Source organism: Carcharodon carcharias, chromosome 19 (assembly GCF_017639515.1).
Source record: "Carcharodon carcharias isolate sCarCar2 chromosome 19, sCarCar2.pri, whole genome shotgun sequence".
Classification (NCBI taxonomy): domain Eukaryota; kingdom Metazoa; phylum Chordata; class Chondrichthyes; order Lamniformes; family Lamnidae; genus Carcharodon; species Carcharodon carcharias.
Genome location: NC_054485.1, coordinates 1088319 through 1112013, shown reverse-complemented (window position 1 = coordinate 1112013; position 23695 = coordinate 1088319). Strand labels below are relative to the sequence as shown.

General features: G+C 52.6%; 1 protein-coding gene across 4 annotated transcripts in view; it reads left to right on the top strand.

Moving 5' to 3' along the window:
• Positions 1-23695, top strand: part of LOC121291101 (tumor necrosis factor alpha-induced protein 3-like) — a 111293-nt gene that overhangs the window by 53963 nt on the left and 33635 nt on the right. For all 4 annotated transcript variants that reach the window (XM_041212156.1, XM_041212155.1, XM_041212154.1 and 1 more), the window contains exons 5-6: positions 12337-12507; positions 13704-13872. In XM_041212156.1, the coding sequence (XP_041068090.1) occupies positions 12337-12507; positions 13704-13872 (340 nt within the window). The remainder of the gene's footprint in view (positions 1-12336; positions 12508-13703; positions 13873-23695) is intronic.

Here is a 23695-nt window from a genome sequence, read left to right as displayed (position 1 = left end):
CCCCCCCCCCCCACACACACACCCTCCCCCACACACACACACCCTCCCCCTCCCCCACACACACACCCTCCCCCCCACACACACACCCTCCCCCCCCCCACACACACACACCCTCCCCCTCCCCCACACACACACCCTCCCCCACACACACACCCTCCCCCTCCCCCACACACACACCCTCCCCCACACACACACCCTCCCCCACACACACACCCTCCCCCCACACACACACACACCCTCCCCCACACACACACCCTCCCCCCACACACACACACACCCTCCCCCACACACACACACACACCCTCCCCCTCCCCCACACACACACACACACCGCCCCCTCCCCCACACACACACACACACCGCCCCCTCCCCCACACACACACCCTCCCCCTCCCCCACACACACACACACACCCTCCCCCACACACACACACCCTCCCCCTCCCCCACACACACACCCTCCCCCTCCCCCACACACACACACACACCCTCCCCCTCCCCCACACACACACACCCTCCCCCTCCCCCACACACACACCCCCTCCCCCTCCCCCACACACACACCCTCCCCCACACACACACCCTCCCCCACACACACACCCTCCCCCTCCCCCACACACACACCCTCCCCCACACACACACACACACCCTCCCCCTCCCCCACACACTTTGTTGAAGCTTTGTTGGGATTTGGAATCTATATTTAGCCCCAGCGTAAGAAAATTCTTGTTGAGGAGTAACTTCATTGGCAAAAAGGACAATTACTAATTTAGAATGTAAACTAACAAGATTTATTGAACAACAAAGATCTAGACTTAACATTCCGCTAGTCAAAGCATGCCACGATACACAAATTCATCATGTGTCAGTCTCCCTTTCCATGGATCCTGGGTCCCCTGGGGTCTATTCTTCTTGATTCCTTGAACCTGGTCTCTTGACTATTGACATCCTTCAATATGTTAACTTAGTCAACTTGACTTTAACATTTTTATAGATTAGTTTGCAGCTTTAAGACTTCAACTCTAGTTTCCCAATCTACCTTAACTGCTAAAGCTTCCAATCCACCTTAACTGCTGGAGTTGCACTCAGTACAGCTACTTGCTGCTGAATGTTCCTCTCTCTCTGAATGTTCCTCAGTATAGCTGCTTGCTGCTGAATGTTCCTCTCTCTCTGAATGTTCCTCAGTATAGCTGCTTGCTGCTGAATGTTCCTCTCTCTCTGAATGTTCCTCAGTATAGCTGCTTGCTGCTGAATGTTCCTCTCTCTCTGAATGTTCCTCAGTATAGCTGCTTGCTGCTGAATGTTCCTCTCTCTCTGAATGTTCCTCAGTATAGCTGCTTGCTGCTGAATGTTCCTCTCTCTCTGAATGTTCCTCAGTATAGCTGCTTGCTGCTGAATGTTCCTCTCTTTCTGCTGCTAACAGCTTCCTAACAAAAACTGGCTTTCCCAAAATGACTAAGGCTATTCTCTACTGTTGCCTCCTCCCGGATTCTTATGACAACCCTAAACCAGTGACAATTACTTAAGTCATTACTGGTTTTCTCCTGCAACTACTCAACCTATGATAATTACCCATCAACTGGCAATGTCCTGTGCAAGCGCTAACTCCCTAGCAAGTGCCTTATTCCTAACTTTGACTGCCCAGAAAAACACCCCCCAGTAAGTGTCCTGTGATGAATGCTATCCCCTAGCAAGTATGAAGATCTTAGTAATGCACCTTTATTTTATACCCTTTTTGAAGGTAACTTTGCAACATTTAACCCAACTTTGTGCACCTCTTCAACAAAACTATATTATGAGGGTGGTTGAGTTGTGCTATTAATGATAGAGTTGATCTCCAGACACTTCTTAAGTGGAAACATTAAGATTATTTACAATATACTCAGCAAAACCTACACGTGTGCTTTCAACTCCAACTCTATCTCTGCACTGACTCTTGAGTTGGCCTGCGCTACTCTCCTATTGGTTACTTCAGATCATGTGATCTTCCTTAACAAATATTATTCTTAAAGGTACATTACACACTAAATAAAACCATAATTACTACCTTCCTCCCCCTTTAACTCGACTATACATATTATATTTACAAGTGCATATTTTTTAAGACAACATAATATTTACACTGGGTGAGGAATTTACAAGTTCAGTCTTCCAGGTGGTTTCCTGGTCCGTGTGGAATGTTGCAGCTCCACAACTTCAGATTCTTTGTCAGGAATCTCCTTTTCCGGAGTTGTGTGAACATCAGGTGCTTCGATGGCACTTGTAGTTCTGTATCCTCAACTCTTACAGGAACATCAGACACGTCAGTCCTGGGTTGTGTATCCTCAACAGGAAACGCAGACCCGGTCATGGTCACTGGTGGAACCAATTCTTGGTGATTTCTCTCTCTCTTCCTTAAATGTTCCACATGTTTACAGATGATCTGACCTTCCACCTCCATGTGGTAAGATAGAGGTCCAGTCACCGCACTTATTTCACTCAGTAACCACTTTGGTCCTTCTCTGAAGTTTTTCACGTATACCGCCTCTCCCACGGTCAATTTCCTCTTGTGACTATGTCAGTCGTGTCTAGTTTTCTGGCTTCCCTGACTCCTTTCCACCTCCCCCTCTAAATTCGGCATTATTAAGCTGAATCTCATCCTGAGACGGTGTTTCAACAATAACTCCGCAGGTGTGACACCTGTTGTTGTGTGAGGGATAGTCCTGTAATGAGAAAGAAAGTGAGCTAGCTTGGTTGCCAAGGAATCTCCAGTTAGCTTTCTCATGCCTGTCTGGAATGTTTGACCCTCCCTTTCCCCAGTCTGTTTGAGAAAGGGCAGGTACAGTGCAGTTTTCACATGAGTGATACCATTGAGGCTGATAAACCGTTGAAACTCAGCACTCTTAAATGCTGTGCCGTTATTGGAAATAACTACCTCTGGTAGTCTGTGAATGGCAAAACTCTGATGTAGATTCTCAATTGTAGCGGCCGACGTTGGTGACTTCACTTCATATACGCCAAACCATTTTGATTGGGCATCGGCAATGAGCAGAAACATTGTTCCCAGGAAAAGTCCAACATAGTCAATTTGTAACCACACCCAGGGTCTACCTGTGTATGAAAGTGTATTCGTATGCTGCCAGGATTAAAGCCCATTGTTGTATTCTTGCTGAGGCTGTGGGTGGTATAGTCTTGTCCTCACTAAACAATCCCAGCAACGGTTTGTGACCTGAAACGATTGTAAAATGGCGGCCGTGTACGTTACTAGTGAAATTTCTTGACACCAAAGATGATGGACAGGCCTTCTTTCTCTATCTGCGAGTATCCCTTTTCCGCTCTGGTGAGTGTTCTTGATACGTAACCTATTGGCTGTTCCGTGCCATTGTCCATCCAATGAGAGGGCACTGCTCCCTCTCTGTAGGGATATGTGTCACATGTCAGCACCAATTCTTTCGTCTGGTCATAATGCACTCATAGATTGGACGGATGTAACAATTGTTTCATCTTTATGAAATCTTCTTTCCGTGGCACCTCCCAAGACAAATGTTGGTTCTTTTTGAGTAGCGAATGCAGTGGGGCCAGCACTGTAGACAAATTGGGTAAGAATCCCCTATAACAGTTGATCATTCCTAGAAATGATTTGAGCTCTGAGACGTTCTTTGGTGCAGGTGCCTCTCTTGTGGCTCTCACTTTCTCCTCAACTGGGTGGAGGCCCTGTGAATCTACCCGGTGACCCAAATAGATTACCTCCCTCTCTTGGAATGTGCACTTTTCTTTTTTTAAATGCACTCCATCTTCAAGAAACCTTTTAAGATTTCTTCTAAGTTTGCCGAATGCTCTATTTCAGTGAATCCTGTCACCAATACATCGTCTAAATAGACTACAACCTGGGGCAGTCCCTGCAGTAAATTTTCCATTGTTCTCTGGAAGAGGGCGCAAGCTGAGGAGACACTGAAAGGCAATCGAGTATATTGGTACAACCCTTCGTGGATATTAATTGTGACAAATTCCCGAGAGGCATTATCCAACTCTAACTGTTGATAAACATGACTCATGTCAGCTTCATGTACATTGTCCCTCCAGCCAGCTGGGCATACAGGTCTTTGATTTTTGGAATGGGGTGCCTGTCTAGCTTAGCTACTTTATTAACCGTCAATTCAGACGCTTTGGCTGGGTCACTGAAAGACTGCTTGTTTCCACCTCTGTTGAAATTATTCTTAGATTGCACTGCTAAATTATTATAGTTTATTCTTCGGCTAGCGGGAGCTGATTCCTGCTTCTCAGCAGAGTCTCGCTTTTCAGCGTTCTATGTAATGAGACCAATTGTCTGTGGCTGGTTCAAAAGGATCAATTCTCCCAAATTGTGGAATTTTGAGAGGGGATAACTTCTTCAATTCTAACGGAGCTTGCTACTTACAATCACTGGGCGAGGTACAGTGCCGATTTCTTTTTAACTTGATTTCTTCTGTTCAATCCTGTTTTATCCTCATCACCAGTTTGTTGTAAGGGTGGCCGAGTTGCTACTATTGATAATAGAGTTGATCTGCAGACACTTCTTGGGTGGAAACATTAAGTTTATTTAGAATGTACTTAGCAGCAACTATACATCTGCTTTTAACTCCAACTCTATCTCTCCACTGACTGCTGAGGTAGCTCATGCTACTCTCCTGTTGATTACTACAGATCATGTGATCTTCTTTAACAAGCATTATTCTTAAAGGTACATTACGCTAAATAAAACCATAATTACTACAACTAACAACTTCTTAATCAATCGTTTGTGACTTTTCACCAATGGGAAAAGTGTTCCTAGTTTCCCCCACAAAAGTCTGATGCTCAGACCCCCTTCCTTGAGCCAATCAACTTGGTGTCCCTTCTAACTGCTAACTATAACTTCTACCTAAACAGGGTGCCCTCATGCTCTGATCCCTTCCTGATCATAACTTCTATTTGTTTATTAAAGCTACATTAGCTACAAAGCTTAAAGAGTCATACAATTTAAGACATTTCATCACTAAGCTGATGTACAGCACAATTTGATAATCTTAAGCCTTATTAATTACAGAAAAGTGCCAATGAGATGAAGTCTAACAGTTTGCTACAAGGATCAGGAGTTTCCCCAGGGCTGTTCCATTACAACATTACTGGAAATCCCATTTACACATCTTAACGGTGTTTCCGCCATGCTTCAGACAAAGCGGGAATAGCGCTGAGAAAATTCCTGACCTAAGGACATAGGAACAGGAGGAGGCCATTCAGCCCATTGAGCCTGCTCCACCATTCATTGAGATCATAGCTGATCATCGACCTGAACACCACCCTCCTGCACTATCCACATATCCTTGATGTAATTAGTCTCCAGAAATCCATCGCTTTCTGTCTTGAACATGTTCAGTGATTGAGCTTCCACAACCCTCTGGGAGAGAGAATTCCAAAGATTCACCACCCTCTGTGTGAAGAAATTCCTTCTCATCTCAGTGTTAAATGGTCTACCCCTTATCCTGAGATTATCTTCCCTGGTTTTAGACTCACCAGCCAGGGGAAACATTTTATCTACATGCAAACTGTCACACCCTGCAGGGGCCATTGAGGATACCCTCCATCGTGTTATGTGGCACTAACGCTGTGCTAAATGGGATAGATTTCAAACAGATCCAGCAACTCAAGACTGACCATCCATGAGGCGCTGTGGGCCATCAGCAGCAGCAGAATTGTTCGCGAACACAATCTGTAACCTCATGGCCCGGCATATCTCCCACTCTACCATTACCATCAAGCCAGGGGATCAACACTGGTTCAATGAAGAATGCAGGAGGACATGCCAGGAGCAGCACCAGGCACACCTAAAAATGAGGTGTCAACCTGGTGAAGCTATAACACTGGACTACTTGTGTACCAAACAGCATAAGCAGCAAGTGATAGACAGAGCTAAGTGATCCCACAACCAACAGATCAGATCTAAGTTCTGCAGTCTGGCCACATCCAGTTGTGAATGGTGGTGGACAATTAAGCAACTCACTGGAGGAGGAGGATCCACAAATATCCCCATCCTCAACAATGGAGGAGCCCAGCACATCAGTGCAAAAGATAAGGCTGAAGAATTTGCTACAATCTTCAGCCAGAATTGCTGAGTGGATGATCCATCTCAGCCTCCTCCGGAGGTCCCCAGCATCACAGATGCCAGTCTTCAGCCAATTCGATTCACTCCACGTGATATCAATAACTGGCTGAAGGCACTGGATACTACAAAGGCTATGGGCCCTGGCAATATTCTGGCAATAGTACTGAAGACTCGTGCTCTAGAACTTGCCGCGCCCCTAGTCAAGCTGTTCCAGTACAGCTACAACACTGGCATCTACCCGGCTATGTGGAAAATTGCCCAGGTATGTCCTGTACACAAAAAGCAGGGTAAATACAACCAGCCAATTACCCCCCATCAGTCTACTCTCCATCATCAGTAAAGTAATGGAAGGGGTCATCAACAGTACTATCAAACGGCACTTGCTTAGCAATAACCTGCTCACTGATGCCCAGTTTGGGTTCTGCCAGGGCCACTCAGCTCCTGACCTCATTACAGCCTTGGTTCAAACATGGACAAAAGAGCTGAAGTCCTGAGGTGAGGTGAGAGTGACTGCCCTTGACATCAAGGCAGCATTTGACCAACTGTGGTATCAAGGAGCCCCAGCAAAATTGGAGTCAATGGGAATCAGGGGGAAAACTCTCTGCTGGTTGGAGTCATACCCAGCACAAAGGAAGATGGTTGTGGTTGTAGAAGGTCAGTCATCTCAGTCCCAGGACATCACTGCAGGAGTTCCTCAGGATAGTGTCCTTGGCCCAACCATCTTCAGCTGCTTCATCAATGACCTTCCTTCCATCATAAGGTCAGAAGTGGGGATGTTTGCTGATGATTGCACTATGTTCAGCACCATTCATGACTCCTCAGATACTGAAGCAGTCCATGTCCAAATGCAGCAAGACCTGGACAATATCCAGGCTTGGGTAGACAAGTGGCAAGTAACATTTGCGCCACACAAGTGTCTACAAATGACCATCTCCAACAAGAGAGAACCCAGTCATCACCCTTTGATTTTCAATGGCATTCCTATCACTGAATCCCCCACTATCAACATCCTGGTGGTTACCATTGACCAGAAACTGAGCTGGACTAGCCATATAAATGCTGTAGCTACAAGAGTAGGTAAGAGGCTAGGAATCCTGCAGCAAGTCACTCACCTCCTGATTCCCCAAAGCCTGTCCACCATCTACTAGGCACAAGTCAGGAGTGTGTAGCTCCCACAACACTCAAGAAGCTTGACACCATCCACGACAAAGCAGCCCACTTGATTGGCACCACATCCATAAAAATTCATTCCCTCCACCACCAACAGATTCTTATTGGGCAAAGGAATCAAAGGATTTTGAGAGTAGATGGGAATGTGAATAGTCAACACAAACAGATCAGCCATGATCTTATTGAATGGCAGAGCAGGCTCAAGGGGCTGACTGGCCTACTTCTGCTCCTATTTAGTTTGCTTATATGTCCCGGGGATTTATCAACCTTCAATCCAGTTAACTTTTCAAGTGTTACCTCTTTTCTTATACTAATTTCTTTCAGTTCCTCAGTTTCACAAGTCCCTTGGTCACCTAGTGTTTCTGGGAGATTTTTTGTATCTTCTTCTGTGGAGCCAGACGCAGAGCAACTGATTAGTTTCTCTGTCATTATATAGCCTGATCCCTAGGTGGCTCCTCAACATACAGCTCCAGAAACCCATCTCATACACGCTCCAGGAATTCCTGCTCCAGAAACCCATCTCATTCACGCTCCAGGAATTCCTGCTCCAGAAACCCATCTCATACACACTCCAGGAATTCCTGCTCCAGAAACCCATCTCATACACACTCCAGGAATTCCTGCTCCAGAAACCCATCTCATACACACTCCAGGAATTCCTGCTCCAGAAACCCATCTCTCACACGCTCCAGGAATTCCTGCTCCAGAAACCCATCTCTCACACGCTCCAGCAATTCCTGCTCCAGAAACCCATCTCTCACACGCTCCAGGAATTCCTGCTCCAGAAACCCATCTCTCACACGCTCCAGGAATTCCTGCTCCAGAAACCCATCTCACACACGTTCCAGGAATTCCTGCTCCAGAAACCCATCTCTCACACGCTCCAGGAATTCCTGCTCCAGAAACCCATCTCATACACGCTCCAGGAATTCCTGCTCCAGAAACCCATCTCATACACACTCCAGGAATTCCTGCTCCAGAAACCCATCTCATACACACTCCAGGAATTCCTGCTCCAGAAACCCATCTCTCACACGCTCCAGGAATTCCTGCTCCAGAAACCCATCTCTCACACGCTCCAGCAATTCCTGCTCCAGAAACCCATCTCTCACACGCTCCAGGAATTCCTGCTCCAGAAACCCATCTCTCACACGCTCCAGGAATTCCTGCTCCAGAAACCCATCTCTCACACGCTCCAGGAATTCCTGCTCCAGAAACCCATCTCTCACACGCTCCAGGAATTCCTGCTCCAGAAACCCATCTCTCACACGCTCCAGCAATTCCTGCTCCAGAAACCCATCTCTCACACGCTCCAGGAATTCCTGCTCCAGAAACCCATCTCACACACACTCCAGGAATTCCTGCTCCAGAAACCCATCTCACACACACTCCAGGAATTCCTGCTCCAGAAACCCATCTCATACACGCTCCAGGAATTCCTGCTCCAGAAACCCATCTCATACACGCTCCAGGAATTCCTGCTCCAGAAACCCATCTTATACACACTCCAGGAATTCCTGCTCCAGAAACCCATCTCATACACGCTCCAGGAATTCCTGCTCCAGAAACCCATCTCTCACACGCTCCAGGAATTCCTGCTCCAGAAACCCATCTCTCACACGCTCCAGGAATTCCTGCTCCAGAAACCCATCTCACACACGTTCCAGGAATTCCTGCTCCAGAAACCCATCTCACACACGCTCCAGGAATTCCTGCTCCAGAAACCCATCTCTCACACGCTCCAGCAATTCCTGCTCCAGAAACCCATCTCTCACACGCTCCAGGAATTCCTGCTCCAGAAACCCATCTCTCACACGCTCCAGGAATTCCTGCTCCAGAAACCCATCTCTCACACGCTCCAGGAATTCCTGCCCCAGAAACCCATCTCTCACACGCTCCAGGAATTCCTGCTCCAGAAACCCATCTCTCACACGCTCCAGGAATTCCTGCTCCAGAAACCCATCTCTCACACGCTCCAGCAATTCCTGCTCCAGAAACCCATCTCTCACACGCTCCAGGAATTCCTGCTCCAGAAACCCATCTCACACACACTCCAGGAATTCCTGCTCCAGAAACCCATCTCATACACGCTCCAGGAATTCCTGCTCCAGAAACCCATCTCATACACACTCCAGGAATTCCTGCTCCAGAAACCCATCTTATACACACTCCAGGAATTCCTGCTCCAGAAACCCATCTCATACACACTCCAGGAATTCCTGCTCTGGAGTATTAGTGCTGAATTGGTTAACCCAGTCCACCTGGGACATTTTCTCACATTCCTATTGTTGAAGCACCTTGCGCAATGACCAGGAGCAGCAGTTTATAATCCAGAATACAGGATGTACAGATGTTAGGCATGGCCAGGAATCAGCCCAGTTTGAATATTCCTGATTTGTTACCAAGTCAAAGCCCAGCAAGAATTTCAGGTGATGAAAACTTTCTAGTTCACGTAGATTTAATTCGCCTCAATAGGCAGAAATGTTCCAGCCTGGGGGAGGTGGATTCTGGACATGCAGGATGGAAAAGTCCTGGAATGATCAGATTGGGATCCTGCTATCATCCTGCCCTCTTCCAGCTTTCCATGGTGTGGGATTAAAGGTGAGCGGAGAAACTCCTTGGATCTGGTGGGTAAATAATTAAGAAGTGGTTGAGGTAGTTAAGGCAATCGAATCCTGTTTTGACCCTGAATCTTGGATTTCCCTGTTTCTCGACTTGTCCATAGATCACCAGGGTCTCCAATGTCAGTGCATAGTAGGAAGAGCCTCTTCAGTGAAACTGACAGGCTGGGAAAGCCTTGATCGGTTACACTGAGGAGCTCTAGCCATGGTCATTGAGAGACTGTTTTTCAAAGCTACTCTTCCTATAAAGGTTACTTTCAGTGCTTGACAGGTGATTGCCAGTTCCTTGGAAGCTCTTTAACTGTCTGGTACTTCACTCATCTTCATTGGTACTTCCCTGATGCCAGCCTTCAGCATGGTATGTGAGCAGCTTATGCAGCTACTCCTCACAACTCTGCTGAGGGTCAAGATGGTAAAGATCAACCATCAGGTGTGACATTCAGTCAGCCAGGCTCCCAACCCGATCCGGGAGCAACAAAGGTGAGAAGATTCTGCCTAATGTTTCACAACAATGCTAAACATCTGTAGTATAAGTCAGCTGTCAAAGCCCAAACTGACTGTGAAGCAAAGCAGAGCAAGATTATCCCCCACCTCTTCCATGGAGTCTCACTCCGATTTAAACTGCAGTTACCCGATTGCTGCAACCTCATCACAAAGTGAAACTGTTTTGAATTGATGCTGCAGCTTGTGATGTCAATGTTGCTGAAAGCCATTGCAATTCTTCATCTCTGAGCTCATGCTTCTAGCTCCACCAGACTAAATCAGTCAATCTTACTATCACTTCTGAAAGTATTGATTTAAATCTAAGTGAGGGGATGTAGACAAAAGGACTTAGCTGCAAAAGCAAACTGGTGACAATGATCACATTGTTAGGAAGAAACCTAGAGCAGAAGTCAATTGAAGAGCGAGCAGTAAAGCTCCCTAACCATCTCTCTGCTTGGAGGTATGTGTGATCTGGAGCTACCTAACAGATAAAGAAGATAAACCAGTTTAGAGTCAGGAAAATAATTAAAGTATTAATACTGAGAGGGATTAGCTTTTTTCAGTTAAGTTTCAGGATGAACTTGTAAATAAAAGCAAAGCAGTTTTACATAGGAATCAAATCAAAGTTTAGAATTCTTTGAATGGAATTTTCACTGGGACTAGTTATAAAAAGGAGAGAGAGGTTTTGATAACAGTTGATGCTGATGAGGTTTCACAGTTACTGCAATGAGACATTTGCCTACACTCACTAACCACCTTTCAGCAGTTTATTGTCATAACAGCCGTAATCTTTCAGGGTAAAAACTGTGGACAATTCCCTGGTGGAGGGAATGCTTTGGGGAACTTTATTGTTGTTGTTTTCAAAGTTTCAGGATTCCCAGTGTTGATGATTTGCACGTCAAGATCCATTCAATCTCAGAGCTTCATAATCAGCTCATCTATGATTTGGAGACAGTTGTGTACATGAGTAAAGGAATATAGCAACATATTTTAATAATTAACAATATCCACAATCAGGAATAAAGATTAGGCAAAGTTGAGAAAGAGGAGCCACACTCTGAAGTCATCAAGTTTATATTCGAAAAACGATGACAAATATTTTAGATGTAAAGAGGCAGCTCTCCAACATTCACCTTCATACATTAACAATCTTCTATCTGTGCCACTTTCTATCAATCTGTTCATGAGAAAGGCAAGAAAGAAAGACTCGCATTTATATAGAGCTTTTCACAGCCACCAGATATCCCAGAGTGCTTTACAGCCAATGAAGTACTTTTGAAGTGCAGTCACTGTTGTAATGTAGGAAATGCAGCAACCAATTTGCAGACAGCAAGCTCCCACAAAGAACAATGTGATCATCTGTTTTTGATGTCAACTGAAGGATAAATAACGGCCAGGACAGCTGAGAGAACTCCCCTGCTCTTCTTCAAAATAGTGTCATGGGATAATTTACAGCCACCGCACAGTATAGATGGGGCCTGAGTTTAACATTCATCCAGAGGAGCACCTCTGATAGTGCAGCACTCCCTCAGTACTGACCCTCTCACAGTGCAGCACTCCCTCAATGTTGACCCTCTGACAGTGCGGTGTTGCCTCAGTAATGACCCTCTGACAGTGTGGTGCTCCCTCAGTACTGACCCTCTGACAGTGTGGTGCTCCCTCAGTACTGACCCTCTGACAGTGTGGTGCTCCCTCAGTACTGACCCTCCAACAGTGCGGTGCTCCCTCAGTACTGACACTCTGACAGTGTGGTGCTCCCTCAGTACTGACCCTCTGACAGTGTGGTGCTCCCTCAGTACTGACCCTCTGACAGTACAGCACTCTTTCAGTACTGACACTCTGACAGTGTGGTACTCCCTTAGTACTGACCCTCTGACATGGGTCAATATAGAAGTGAGCCATTGACATTACAGGGTGCAGTAATATTAATTTTGAAGTAACTGCTGGGGTTTTTTTTAAACAGGAAACTCAGAAGGAAGTTCCAAAAGTGCTTCATTTACGATGACATCGAGCCCAGCTGGGATTTACCTGCCTTTGCACTGGCCTCCCCATCACTGCCACAATTATCCCATTTTGCTCAGCTATGTGAATCAATATTTTACACCACTCGTCAGTATAAATGATGTAGGGCCGGGTAAGATGTTTAACTTGTCCATTTCAAGAATAGACCTGTCTCCAGGTAGTATTTCGTGTAAACATCTGCAACAATCCAAAATAGCTGCTGTAACTTATTAACTTTCCCACAAACAAAGCCAAACTTCTGACTTACAGGCTGGCCTGTAACTAGCTCAGTGTTACTTTCAAGAATGGTGAACAAATAGAGTTTCCTGTCTGACAGGGGGAATTGTAAGTACGCTCTAGTAGCAGCAGGTGTACTTTAGGGCCAAATTCATTGGCTCACAATCCCTGTGGTTAAACCCATGCAGCCCGCTCCCCCCACTTCCCAGAAATGACCCTGCCATACTTGCTCAGGGATCTCATTATAACGAAGCAGTTTGGTTCAAGTGTACACAGCTCAGCATCACCCAGTGGGGAAGGAGCAACCCCAGCAACCCTGGCTGTAGGCTCCTCCAGCCTTGCAGGCCAATTTTTATAAACAATCCTTAGGTTGGGGGGGGGTCTGGACCTTGGTCAAACCTGCTCACAAACACCCTTTGGAAGCTCCTCATCATAATTAAACACTTAGGAAACGCATTCGACAGTGCATGACAGCAGTCTGTATCCATTCATCTGGCATTGGACATACTGAAGACAGTAATAATATTGCTCTGTTCCTTTAGTTCTCAGAAACTGATACAAGGCAAGAAACTTTGAGCTCAATTTGAACCCTGGAATGGGAACATGACAAAGTGACTGTCTGGACCTGGCAGCAATGGGAGGGCTGGCCCTGAGCAGGGGGAACCGAGGTTTCTCTGTAGAGTCTGAAGGAGCCTTTCAGATCCTACCGGCCATCCAGGAAACTAGAAACTTGAAAGAAATTCTAACTGAATGGGCCTCCTCTAGCTCTGGCTGATGTTCCCGATATGTTTGACCCAGTGAGGAAACTGCCATTGCCTCCCCTCCCCTCCCCCCACCCCCACCCCCACCCCCACCCCCACTCCCACCCCCACCCCCACTCCCAGACCCAGCCCCAGCCGGCTTATTGTTAGAGCATTGTCTATATCTCTAAAGGACGCCTCTTTCAGGCCGGTTGTGGAATGGGAGGGAAGTTTCACCTTCTGTATGTGGGAAAAAATATGGAGGATAATTAAAGCATTAGTTTATATTATCCACTGTACTGGCTGCAGGAATATATTTTAACAAAAGATTCCAAATTTCTTCCTCCTTCAGAAATCAATGCTTTTCCACTGGTTGTACCGAGTAAGGATGGGACTGTAGAGTTACCAACTCGCTTTCTCCTCGATGCTGAGAAAGGTGACAGAACACAATTGCTGAAGAGTTATCTGACTGAGATCCCTGTACCAGACTGTCACAGTGTGGAATTTGTCAACGCAGCCAGGTCAGTCCAATCCTCCTGTCAACTACCTGAAAAATACACAATTTGTGATTATGTCATTCTCATTATCCATGACTCTCCAAAAGACCTAATCCTCAAACTGAGTTCACTGGCTGCACACAATGAAACAATGAGTCTCAAGGCAGTACAAAATCAGAAACAGCAATACCTGGAAAAACTCAGCAGGTCTGGCAGCATGTGGAAGGGTCATGAGGACTCGAAACGTCAACTCTTTTCTTCTCTGCCGATGCTGCCAGACCTGCTGAGTTTTTCCAGGTATTTCAGTTTCTGTTTTTGTTTTGGATTTACAGCATCCGCAGATTTTTGCTTTTATTTTAGTCTCAAGGCAGTGTTGGCTTAGCCAGTGTTGACAGCACAGAATGTGAGGAGCAGAAAGCACGAGCGAGTGAAATATAAAACGCTAGTTAATGCCCACCTACAAATGCTGCTCTCTTTTTAAATGTAACTTCATTCGTTGCAAGTCCTATTGGAAACAGTGAGTTTTCAAATGCAATACCTGGGGCCTGATTCAATCCACTGGCAAATTTGGATCAGGACAAGATTCTAAATATTCCCTTTCAAGTAAAAGACTAGAAAATTCTAGGGGCTGGATTTTAGCTGGATTGGGAAGAATCCCAGAGACTCAATTTGTGGCAGTGATGAAAAGAGGGAGGGGCGTGATTCACACAGGGGGGAAAGAGGGAGGGGTGTGAGTCACACAGTGGGGAAAGGGGGAGGGGTGTGATTGACACAGGGGGGAAAGGGGGAGGGGTGTGAGTCACACAGTGGGGAAAGGGGGAGGGGTGTGAGTCACACAGTGGGGAAAGGGGGAGGGGTGTGAGTCACACAGGGGGGAAAGAGGGAGGGGTGTGAGTCACACAGTGGGGAAAGGGGGAGGGGTGTGAATCACACAGGGGGGAAAGGGGGAGGGGTGTGAGTCACACAGGGGGGAAAGAGGGAGGGGTGTGAGTCACACAGTGGGGAAAGGGGGAGGGGTGTGAATCACACAGGGGGGAAAGGGGGAGGGGTGTGAGTCACACAGTGGGGAAAGGGGGAGGGGCGTGAGTCACACAGGGGGGAAAGGGGGAGGGGTGTGAGTCACACAGTGGGGAAAGGGGGAGGGGTGTGAGTCACACAGTGGGGAAAGGGGGAGGGGCGTGAGTCACACAGGGGGGAAAGGGGGAGGGGTGTGAGTCACACAGGGGGGAAAGGGGGAGGGGTGTGATTGACACAGTGGGGAAAGGGGGAGGGGTGTGAGTCACACAGGGGGGAAAGGGGGAGGGGTGTGAGTCACACAGTGGGGAAAGGGGGAGGGGTGTGATTGACACAGGGGGGAAAGGGGGAGGGGTGTGAGTCACACAGGGGGGAAAGGGGGAGGGGTGTGATTGACACAGGGGGGAAAGGGGGAGGGGTGTGAGTCACACAGTGGGGAAAGGGGGAGGGGTGTGAGTCACACAGGGGGGAAAGGGGGAGGGGTGTGAGTCACACAGGGGGGAAAGGGGGAGGGGTGTGATTGACACAGTGGGGAAAGGGGGAGGGGTGTGATTGACACAGTGGGGAAAGGGGGAGGGGTGTGAGTCACACAGTGGGGAAAGGGGGAGGGGCGTGATTCACACACGGGGGAAAGGGGGAGGGGTGTGATTGACTCAGTGGGGAAAGGGGGAGGGGTGTGAGTCACACAGGGGGGAAAGGGGGAGGGGTGTGAGTCACACAGTGGGGAAAGGGGGAGGGGTGTGATTGACACAGTGGGGAAAGGGGGAGGGGTGTGAATCACACAGGGGGGAAAGGGGGAGGGGTGTGAGTCACACAGTGGGGAAAGGGGGAGGGGCGTGAGTCACACAGGGGGGAAAGGGGGAGGGGTGTGAGTCACACAGTGGGGAAAGGGGGAGGGGTGTGAGTCACACAGTGGGGAAAGGGGGAGGGGCGTGAGTCACACAGGGGGGAAAGGGGGAGGGGTGTGAGTCACACAGGGGGGAAAGGGGGAGGGGTGTGATTGACACAGTGGGGAAAGGGGGAGGGGTGTGAGTCACACAGGGGGGAAAGGGGGAGGGGTGTGAGTCACACAGTGGGGAAAGGGGGAGGGGTGTGATTGACACGGGGGAAAGGGGGAGGGGTGTGAGTCACACAGGGGGGAAAGGGGGAGGGGTGTGAGTCACACAGGGGGGAAAGGGGGAGGGGTGTGAGTCACACAGGGGGGAAAGGGGGAGGGGTGTGAGTCACAAAGGGGGGAAAGGGGGAGGGGTGTGAGTCACACAGTGGGGAAAGGGGGAGGGGTGTGATTGACACAGGGGGGAAAGGGGGAGGGGTGTGATTGACACAGGGGGGAAAGGGGGAGGGGTGTGAGTCACACAGTGGGGAAAGGGGGGAGGGGTGTGAGTCACACAGTGGGGAAAGGGGGAGGGGTGTGATTGACACGGGGGGAAAGGGGGAGGGGTGTGAGTCACACAGTGGGGAAAGGGGGAGGGGTGTGAGTCACACAGTGGGGAAAGGGGGAGGGGTGTGAGTCACACAGTGGGGAAAGGGGGAGGGGTGTGAGTCACACAGTGGGGAAAGGGGGAGGGGTGTGATTGACACAGTGGGGAAAGGGGGAGGGGTGTGATTCACACAGTGGGGAAAGGGGGAGGGGTGTGATTGACACAGTGGGGAAAGGGGGAGGGGTGTGATTGACACAGTGGGGAAAGGGGGAGGGGTGTGATTCACACAGTGGGGAAAGGGGGAGGGGTGTGATTGACACAGGGGTGAAAGGGGGAGGGGTGTGAGTCACACAGGGGGGAAAGGGGGAGGGGTGTGATTGACACAGTGGGGAAAGGGGGAGGGGTGTGATTCACACAGTGGGGAAAGGGGGAGGGGTGTGATTGACACAGGGGTGAAAGGGGGAGGGGTGTGAGTCACACAGGGGGGAAAGGGGGAGGGGTGTGATTGACACAGTGGGGAAAGGGGGAGGGGTGTGATTGACACAGTGGGGAAAGGGGGAGGGGTGTGATTCACACAGTGGGGAAAGGGGGAGGGGTGTGATTGACACAGGGGTGAAAGGGGGAGGGGTGTGAGTCACACAGGGGGGAAAGGGGGAGGGGTGTGATTGACACAGTGGGGAAAGGGGGAGGGGTGTGATTGACACAGGGGGGAAAGGGGGAGGGGTGTGAGTCACACAGTGGGGAAAGGGGGAGGGGTGTGAGTCACACAGTGGGGAAAGGGGGAGGGGTGTGAGTCACACAGGGGGGAAAGGGGGAGGGGTGTGATTGACACAGGGGGGAAAGGGGGAGGGGTGTGAGTCACACAGTGGGGAAAGGGGGAGGGGTGTGAGTCACACAGTGGGGAAAGGGGGAGGGGTGTGATTGACACAGTGGGGAAAGGGGGAGGGGTGTGAGTCACACAGTGGGGAAAGGGGGAGGGGTGCGATGGACGCGGGGGAAAGGGGGAGGGGTGTGATTGACACAGGGGGGAAAGGGGGGAGGGGTGTGAGTCACACAGTGGGGAAAGGGGGAGGGGGTGTGATGGACGCGGGGGAAAGGGGGAGGGGTGTGATTGACACAGGGGGAAAAGGGGGTGGGGTGTGAGTCACACAGGGGGGAAAGGGGGAGGGGTGTGAGTCACACAGTGGGGAAAGGGGGAGGGGTGTGAGTCACACAGTGGGGAAAGGGGGAGGGGTGTGAGTCACACAGGGGGGAAAGGGGGAGGGGTGTGAGTCACACAGTGGGGAAAGGGGGAGGGGTGTGATTGACACAGTGGGGAAAGGGGGAGGGGTGTGAGTCACACAGGGGGGAAAGGGGGAGGGGTGTGAGTCACACAGTGGGGAAAGGGGGAGGGGTGTGAGTCACACAGGGGGGAAAGGGGGAGGGGTGTGAGTCACACAGGGGGGAAAGGGGGAGGGGTGTGAGTCACACAGGGGGGAAAGGGGGAGGGGTGTGAGTCACACAGTGGGGAAAGGGGGAGGGGTGTGAGTCACACAGTGGGGAAAGGGGGAGGGGTGTGATTGACACGGGGGAAAGGGGGAGGGGTGTGAGTCACACAGGGGGGAAAGGGGGAGGGGTGTGATTGACACAGGGGGGAAAGGGGGAGGGGTGTGATTGACACGGGGGAAAGGGGGAGGGGTGTGATTGACACAGGGGGGAAAGGGGGAGGGGTGTGAGTCACACAGGGGGGAAAGGGGGAGGGGTGTGAGTCACACAGTGGGGAAAGGGGGAGGGGTGTGATTGACACGGGGGAAAGGGGGAGGGGTGTGAGTCACACAGGGGGGAAAGGGGGAGGGGTGTGATTGACACAGGGGGGAAAGGGGGAGGGGTGTGATTGACCACGGGGGAAAGGGGAGGGGTGTGATTGACACAGTGGGGAAAGGGGGAGGGGTGTGATTGACACAGGGGGAAAGGGGGAGGGGTGTGATTGACACGGGGGAAAGGGGGAGGGGTGTGAGTCACACAGGGGGGAAAGGGGGAGGGGTGTGAGTCACACAGTGGGGAAAGGGGGAGGGGTGTGATTGACACAGTGGGGAAAGGGGGAGGGGTGTGAGTCACACAGTGGGGAAAGGGGGAGGGGTGTGAGTCACACAGTGGGGAAAGGGGGAGGGGTGTGAGTCACACAGTGGGGAAAGGGGGAGGGGTGTGATTGACACAGTGGGGAAAGGGGGAGGGGTGTGATTGACACAGGGGGGAAAGGGGGAGGGGTGTGATTGACACAGTGGGGAAAGGGGGAGGGGTGTGATTGACACAGGGGGGAAAGGGGGAGGGGTGTGAGTCACACAGTGGGGAAAGGGGGAGGGGTGTGAGTCACACAGGGGGGAAAGGGGGAGGGGTGTGAGTCACACAGTGGGGAAAGGGGGAGGGGTGTGATTGACACAGTGGGGAAAGGGGGAGGGGTGTGATTGACACAGTGGGGAAAGGGGGAGGGGTGTGAGTCACACAGTGGGGAAAGGGGGAGGGGTGTGAGTCACACAGTGGGGGAAAGGGGGAGGGGTGTGAGTCACACAGGGGGGAAAGGGGGAGGGGTGTGATTGACACAGTGGGGAAAGGGGGAGGGGTGTGATTGACACAGTGGGGAAAGGGGGAGGGGTGTGAGTCACACAGTGGGGAAAGGGGGGAGGGGTGTGATTGACACAGGGGGGAAAGGGGGAGGGGTGTGATTGACACAGTGGGGAAAGGGGGGAGGGGTGTGAGTCACACAGTGGGGAAAGGGGGAGGGGTGTGAGTCACACAGGGGGGAAAGGGGGAGGGGTGTGAGTCACACAGTGGGGAAAGGGGGAGGGGTGTGAGTCACACAGTGGGGAAAGGGGGAGGGGTGTGATTGACACAGGGGGGAAAGGGGGAGGGGGTGTGAGTCACACAGGGGGGAAAGGGGGAGGGGTGTGAGTCACACAGTGGGGAAAGGGGGAGGGGTGTGATTGACACAGTGGGGAAAGGGGGAGGGGTGTGATTGACACAGTGGGGAAAGGGGGAGGGGTGTGAGTCACACAGGGGGGAAAGGGGGAGGGGTGTGAGTCACACAGTGGGGAAAGGGGGAGGGGTGTGAGTCACACAGGGGGGAAAGGGGGAGGGGTGTGAGTCACACAGTGGGGAAAGGGGGAGGGGTGTGAGTCACACAGTGGGGAAAGGGGGAGGGGTGTGAGTCACACAGGGGGGAAAGGGGGAGGGGTGTGAGTCACACAGTGGGGAAAGGGGGAGGGGTGTGATTGACACAGGGGGGAAAGGGGGAGGGGTGTGAGTCACACAGGGGGGAAAGGGGGAGGGGTGTGATTGACACAGGGGGGAAAGGGGGAGGGGTGTGAGTCACACAGTGGGGAAAGGGGGAGGGGTGTGAGTCACACAGGGGGGAAAGGGGGAGGGGTGTGAGTCACACAGGGGGGAAAGGGGGAGGGGTGTGATTGACACAGTGGGGAAAGGGGGAGGGGTGTGATTGACACAGGGGGGAAAGGGGGAGGGGTGTGAGTCACACAGTGGGGAAAGGGGGAGGGGTGTGAGTCACACAGTGGGGAAAGGGGGAGGGGCGTGATTCACACACGGGGGAAAGGGGGAGGGGTGTGATTGACACAGTGGGGAAAGGGGGAGGGGTGTGAGTCACACAGTGGGGAAAGGGGGAGGGGTGTGATTGACACAGTGGGGAAAGGGGGAGGGGTGTGAGTCACACAGGGGGGAAAGGGGGAGGGGTGTGAGTCACACAGTGGGGAAAGGGGGAGGGGTGTGATTGACACGGGGGAAAGGGGGAGGGGTGTGAGTCACACAGGGGGGAAAGGGGGAGGGGTGTGAGTCACACAGTGGGGAAAGGGGGAGGGGTGTGAGTCACACAGGGGGGAAAGGGGGAGGGGTGTGAGTCACACAGGGGGGAAAGGGGGAGGGGTGTGAGTCACACAGGGGGGAAAGGGGGAGGGGTGTGAGTCACACAGTGGGGAAAGGGGGAGGGGTGTGAGTCACACAGGGGGGAAAGGGGGAGGGGTGTGAGTCACACAGGGGGGAAAGGGGGAGGGGTGTGAGTCACACAGGGGGGAAAGGGGGAGGGGTGTGAGTCACACAGTGGGGAAAGGGGGAGGGGTGTGAGTCACACAGTGGGGAAAGGGGGAGGGGTGTGAGTCACACAGTGGGGAAAGGGGGAGGGGTGTGAGTCACACAGTGGGGAAAGGGGGAGGGGTGTGATTGACACGGGGGAAAGGGGGAGGGGTGTGAGTCACACAGTGGGGAAAGGGGGAGGGGTGTGAGTCACACAGTGGGGAAAGGGGGAGGGGTGTGAGTCACACAGTGGGGAAAGGGGGAGGGGTGTGATTGACACAGTGGGGAAAGGGGGAGGGGTGTGAGTCACACAGGGGGGAAAGGGGGAGGGGTGTGAGTCACACAGGGGGGAAAGGGGGAGGGGTGTGAGTCACACAGTGGGGAAAGGGGGAGGGGTGTGATTGACACAGTGGGGAAAGGGGGAGGGGTGTGATTCACACAGTGGGGAAAGGGGGAGGGGTGTGAGTCACACAGTGGGGAAAGGGGGAGGGGTGTGATTGACACAGTGGGGAAAGGGGGAGGGGTGTGAGTCACACAGGGGGGAAAGGGGGAGGGGTGTGAGTCACACAGGGGGGAAAGGGGGAGGGGTGTGAGTCACACAGTGGGGAAAGGGGGAGGGGTGTGATTGACACAGTGGGGAAAGGGGGAGGGGTGTGATTCACACAGTGGGAAAGGGGGAGGGGTGTGATTGACACAGTGGGGAAAGGGGGAGGGGTGTGATTGACACAGTGGGGAAAGGGGGAGGGGTGTGATTCACACAGTGGGGAAAGGGGGAGGGGTGTGATTGACACAGGGGTGAAAGGGGGAGGGGTGTGAGTCACACAGGGGGGAAAGGGGGAGGGGTGTGATTGACACAGTGGGGAAAGGGGGAGGGGTGTGATTGACACAGGGGGGAAAGGGGGAGGGGTTGTGAGTCACACAGTGGGGAAAGGGGGAGGGGTGTGAGTCACACAGTGGGGAAAGGGGGAGGGGTGTGAGTCACACAGGGGGGAAAGGGGGAGGGGTGTGATTGACACAGGGGGGAAAGGGGGAGGGGTGTGAGTCACACAGTGGGGAAAGGGGGAGGGGTGTGAGTCACACAGTGGGGAAAGGGGGAGGGGTGTGATTGACACAGTGGGGAAAGGGGGAGGGGTGTGAGTCACACAGGGGGGAAAGGGGGAGGGGTGTGAGTCACACAGGGGGGAAAGGGGGAGGGGTGCGATGGACGCGGGGGAAAGGGGGAGGGGTGTGATTGACACAGGGGGGAAAGGGGGAGGGGTGTGAGTCACACAGTGGGGAAAGGGGGAGGGGTGTGATGGACGCGGGGGAAAGGGGGAGGGGTGTGATTGACACAGGGGGGAAAGGGGGTGGGGTGTGAGTCACACAGGGGGGAAAGGGGGAGGGGTGTGAGTCACACAGTGGGGAAAGGGGGAGGGGTGTGAGTCACACAGGGGGGAAAGGGGGAGGGGTGTGAGTCACACAGTGGGGAAAGGGGGAGGGGTGTGAGTCACACAGTGGGGAAAGGGGGAGGGGTGTGAGTCACACAGGGGGGAAAGGGGGAGGGGTGTGAGTCACACAGTGGGGAAAGGGGGAGGGGTGTGATTGACACAGTGGGGAAAGGGGGAGGGGTGTGAGTCACACAGGGGGGAAAGGGGGAGGGGTGTGAGTCACACAGTGGGGAAAGGGGGAGGGGTGTGAGTCACACAGGGGGGAAAGGGGGAGGGGTGTGAGTCACACAGGGGGGAAAGGGGGAGGGGTGTGAGTCACACAGGGGGGAAAGGGGGAGGGGTGTGAGTCACACAGTGGGGAAAGGGGGAGGGGTGTGAGTCACACAGGGGGGAAAGGGGGAGGGGTGTGAGTCACACAGTGGGGAAAGGGGGAGGGGTGTGATTGACACGGGGGAAAGGGGGAGGGGTGTGAGTCACACAGGGGGGAAAGGGGGAGGGGTGTGATTGACACAGGGGGGAAAGGGGGAGGGGTGTGATTGACACGGGGGAAAGGGGGAGGGGTGTGATTGACACAGGGGGGAAAGGGGGAGGGGTGTGAGTCACACAGGGGGGAAAGGGGGAGGGGTGTGATTGACACGGGGGAAAGGGGGAGGGGTGTGAGTCACACAGGGGGGAAAGGGGGAGGGGTGTGATTGACACAGGGGGGAAAGGGGGAGGGGTGTGATTGACACGGGGGAAAGGGGGAGGGGTGTGATTGACACAGTGGGGAAAGGGGGAGGGGTGTGATTGACACAGGGGGAAAGGGGGAGGGGTGTGATTGACACGGGGGAAAGGGGGAGGGGTGTGAGTCAGACAGGGGGGGAAAGGGGGAGGGGTGTGAGTCACACAGTGGGGAAAGGGGGAGGGGTGTGATTGACACAGTGGGGAAAGGGGGAGGGGTGTGAGTCACACAGGGGGGAAAGGGGGAGGGGTGTGATTGACACAGTGGGGAAAGGGGGAGGGGTGTGAGTCACACAGTGGGGAAAGGGGGAGGGGTGTGAGTCACACAGTGGGGAAAGGGGGAGGGGTGTGATTGACACAGTGGGGAAAGGGGGAGGGGTGTGATTGACACAGGGGGGAAAGGGGGAGGGGTGTGAGTCACACAGTGGGGAAAGGGGGAGGGGTGTGAGTCACACAGGGGGGAAAGGGGGAGGGGTGTGAGTCACACAGTGGGGAAAGGGGGAGGGGTGTGATTGACACAGTGGGGAAAGGGGGAGGGGTGTGATTGACACAGTGGGGAAAGGGGGAGGGGTGTGAGTCACACAGGGGGGAAAGGGGGAGGGGTGTGAGTCACACAGTGGGGAAAGGGGGAGGGGTGTGAGTCACACAGTGGGGAAAGGGGGAGGGGTGTGAGTCACACAGGGGGGAAAGGGGGAGGGGTGTGATTGACACAGTGGGGAAAGGGGGAGGGGTGTGATTGACACAGTGGGGAAAGGGGGAGGGGTGTGAGTCACACAGTGGGGAAAGGGGGAGGGGTGTGATTGACACAGTGGGGAAAGGGGGAGGGGTGTGATTGACACAGGGGGGAAAGGGGGAGGGGTGTGAGTCACACAGTGGGGAAAGGGGGAGGGGTGTGATTGACACAGTGGGGAAAGGGGGAGGGGTGTGAGTCACACAGTGGGGAAAGGGGGAGGGGCGTGATTCACACAGGGGGGAAAGGGGGAGGGGTGTGAGTCACACAGGGGGGAAAGGGGGAGGGGTGTGATTGACACAGGGGGGAAAGGGGGAGGGGTGTGAGTCACACAGTGGGGAAAGGGGGAGGGGTGTGAGTCACACAGTGGGGAAAGGGGGAGGGGTGTGAGTCACACAGGGGGGAAAGGGGGAGGGGTGTGAGTCACACAGTGGGGAAAGGGGGAGGGGTGTGATTGACACGGGGGAAAGGGGGAG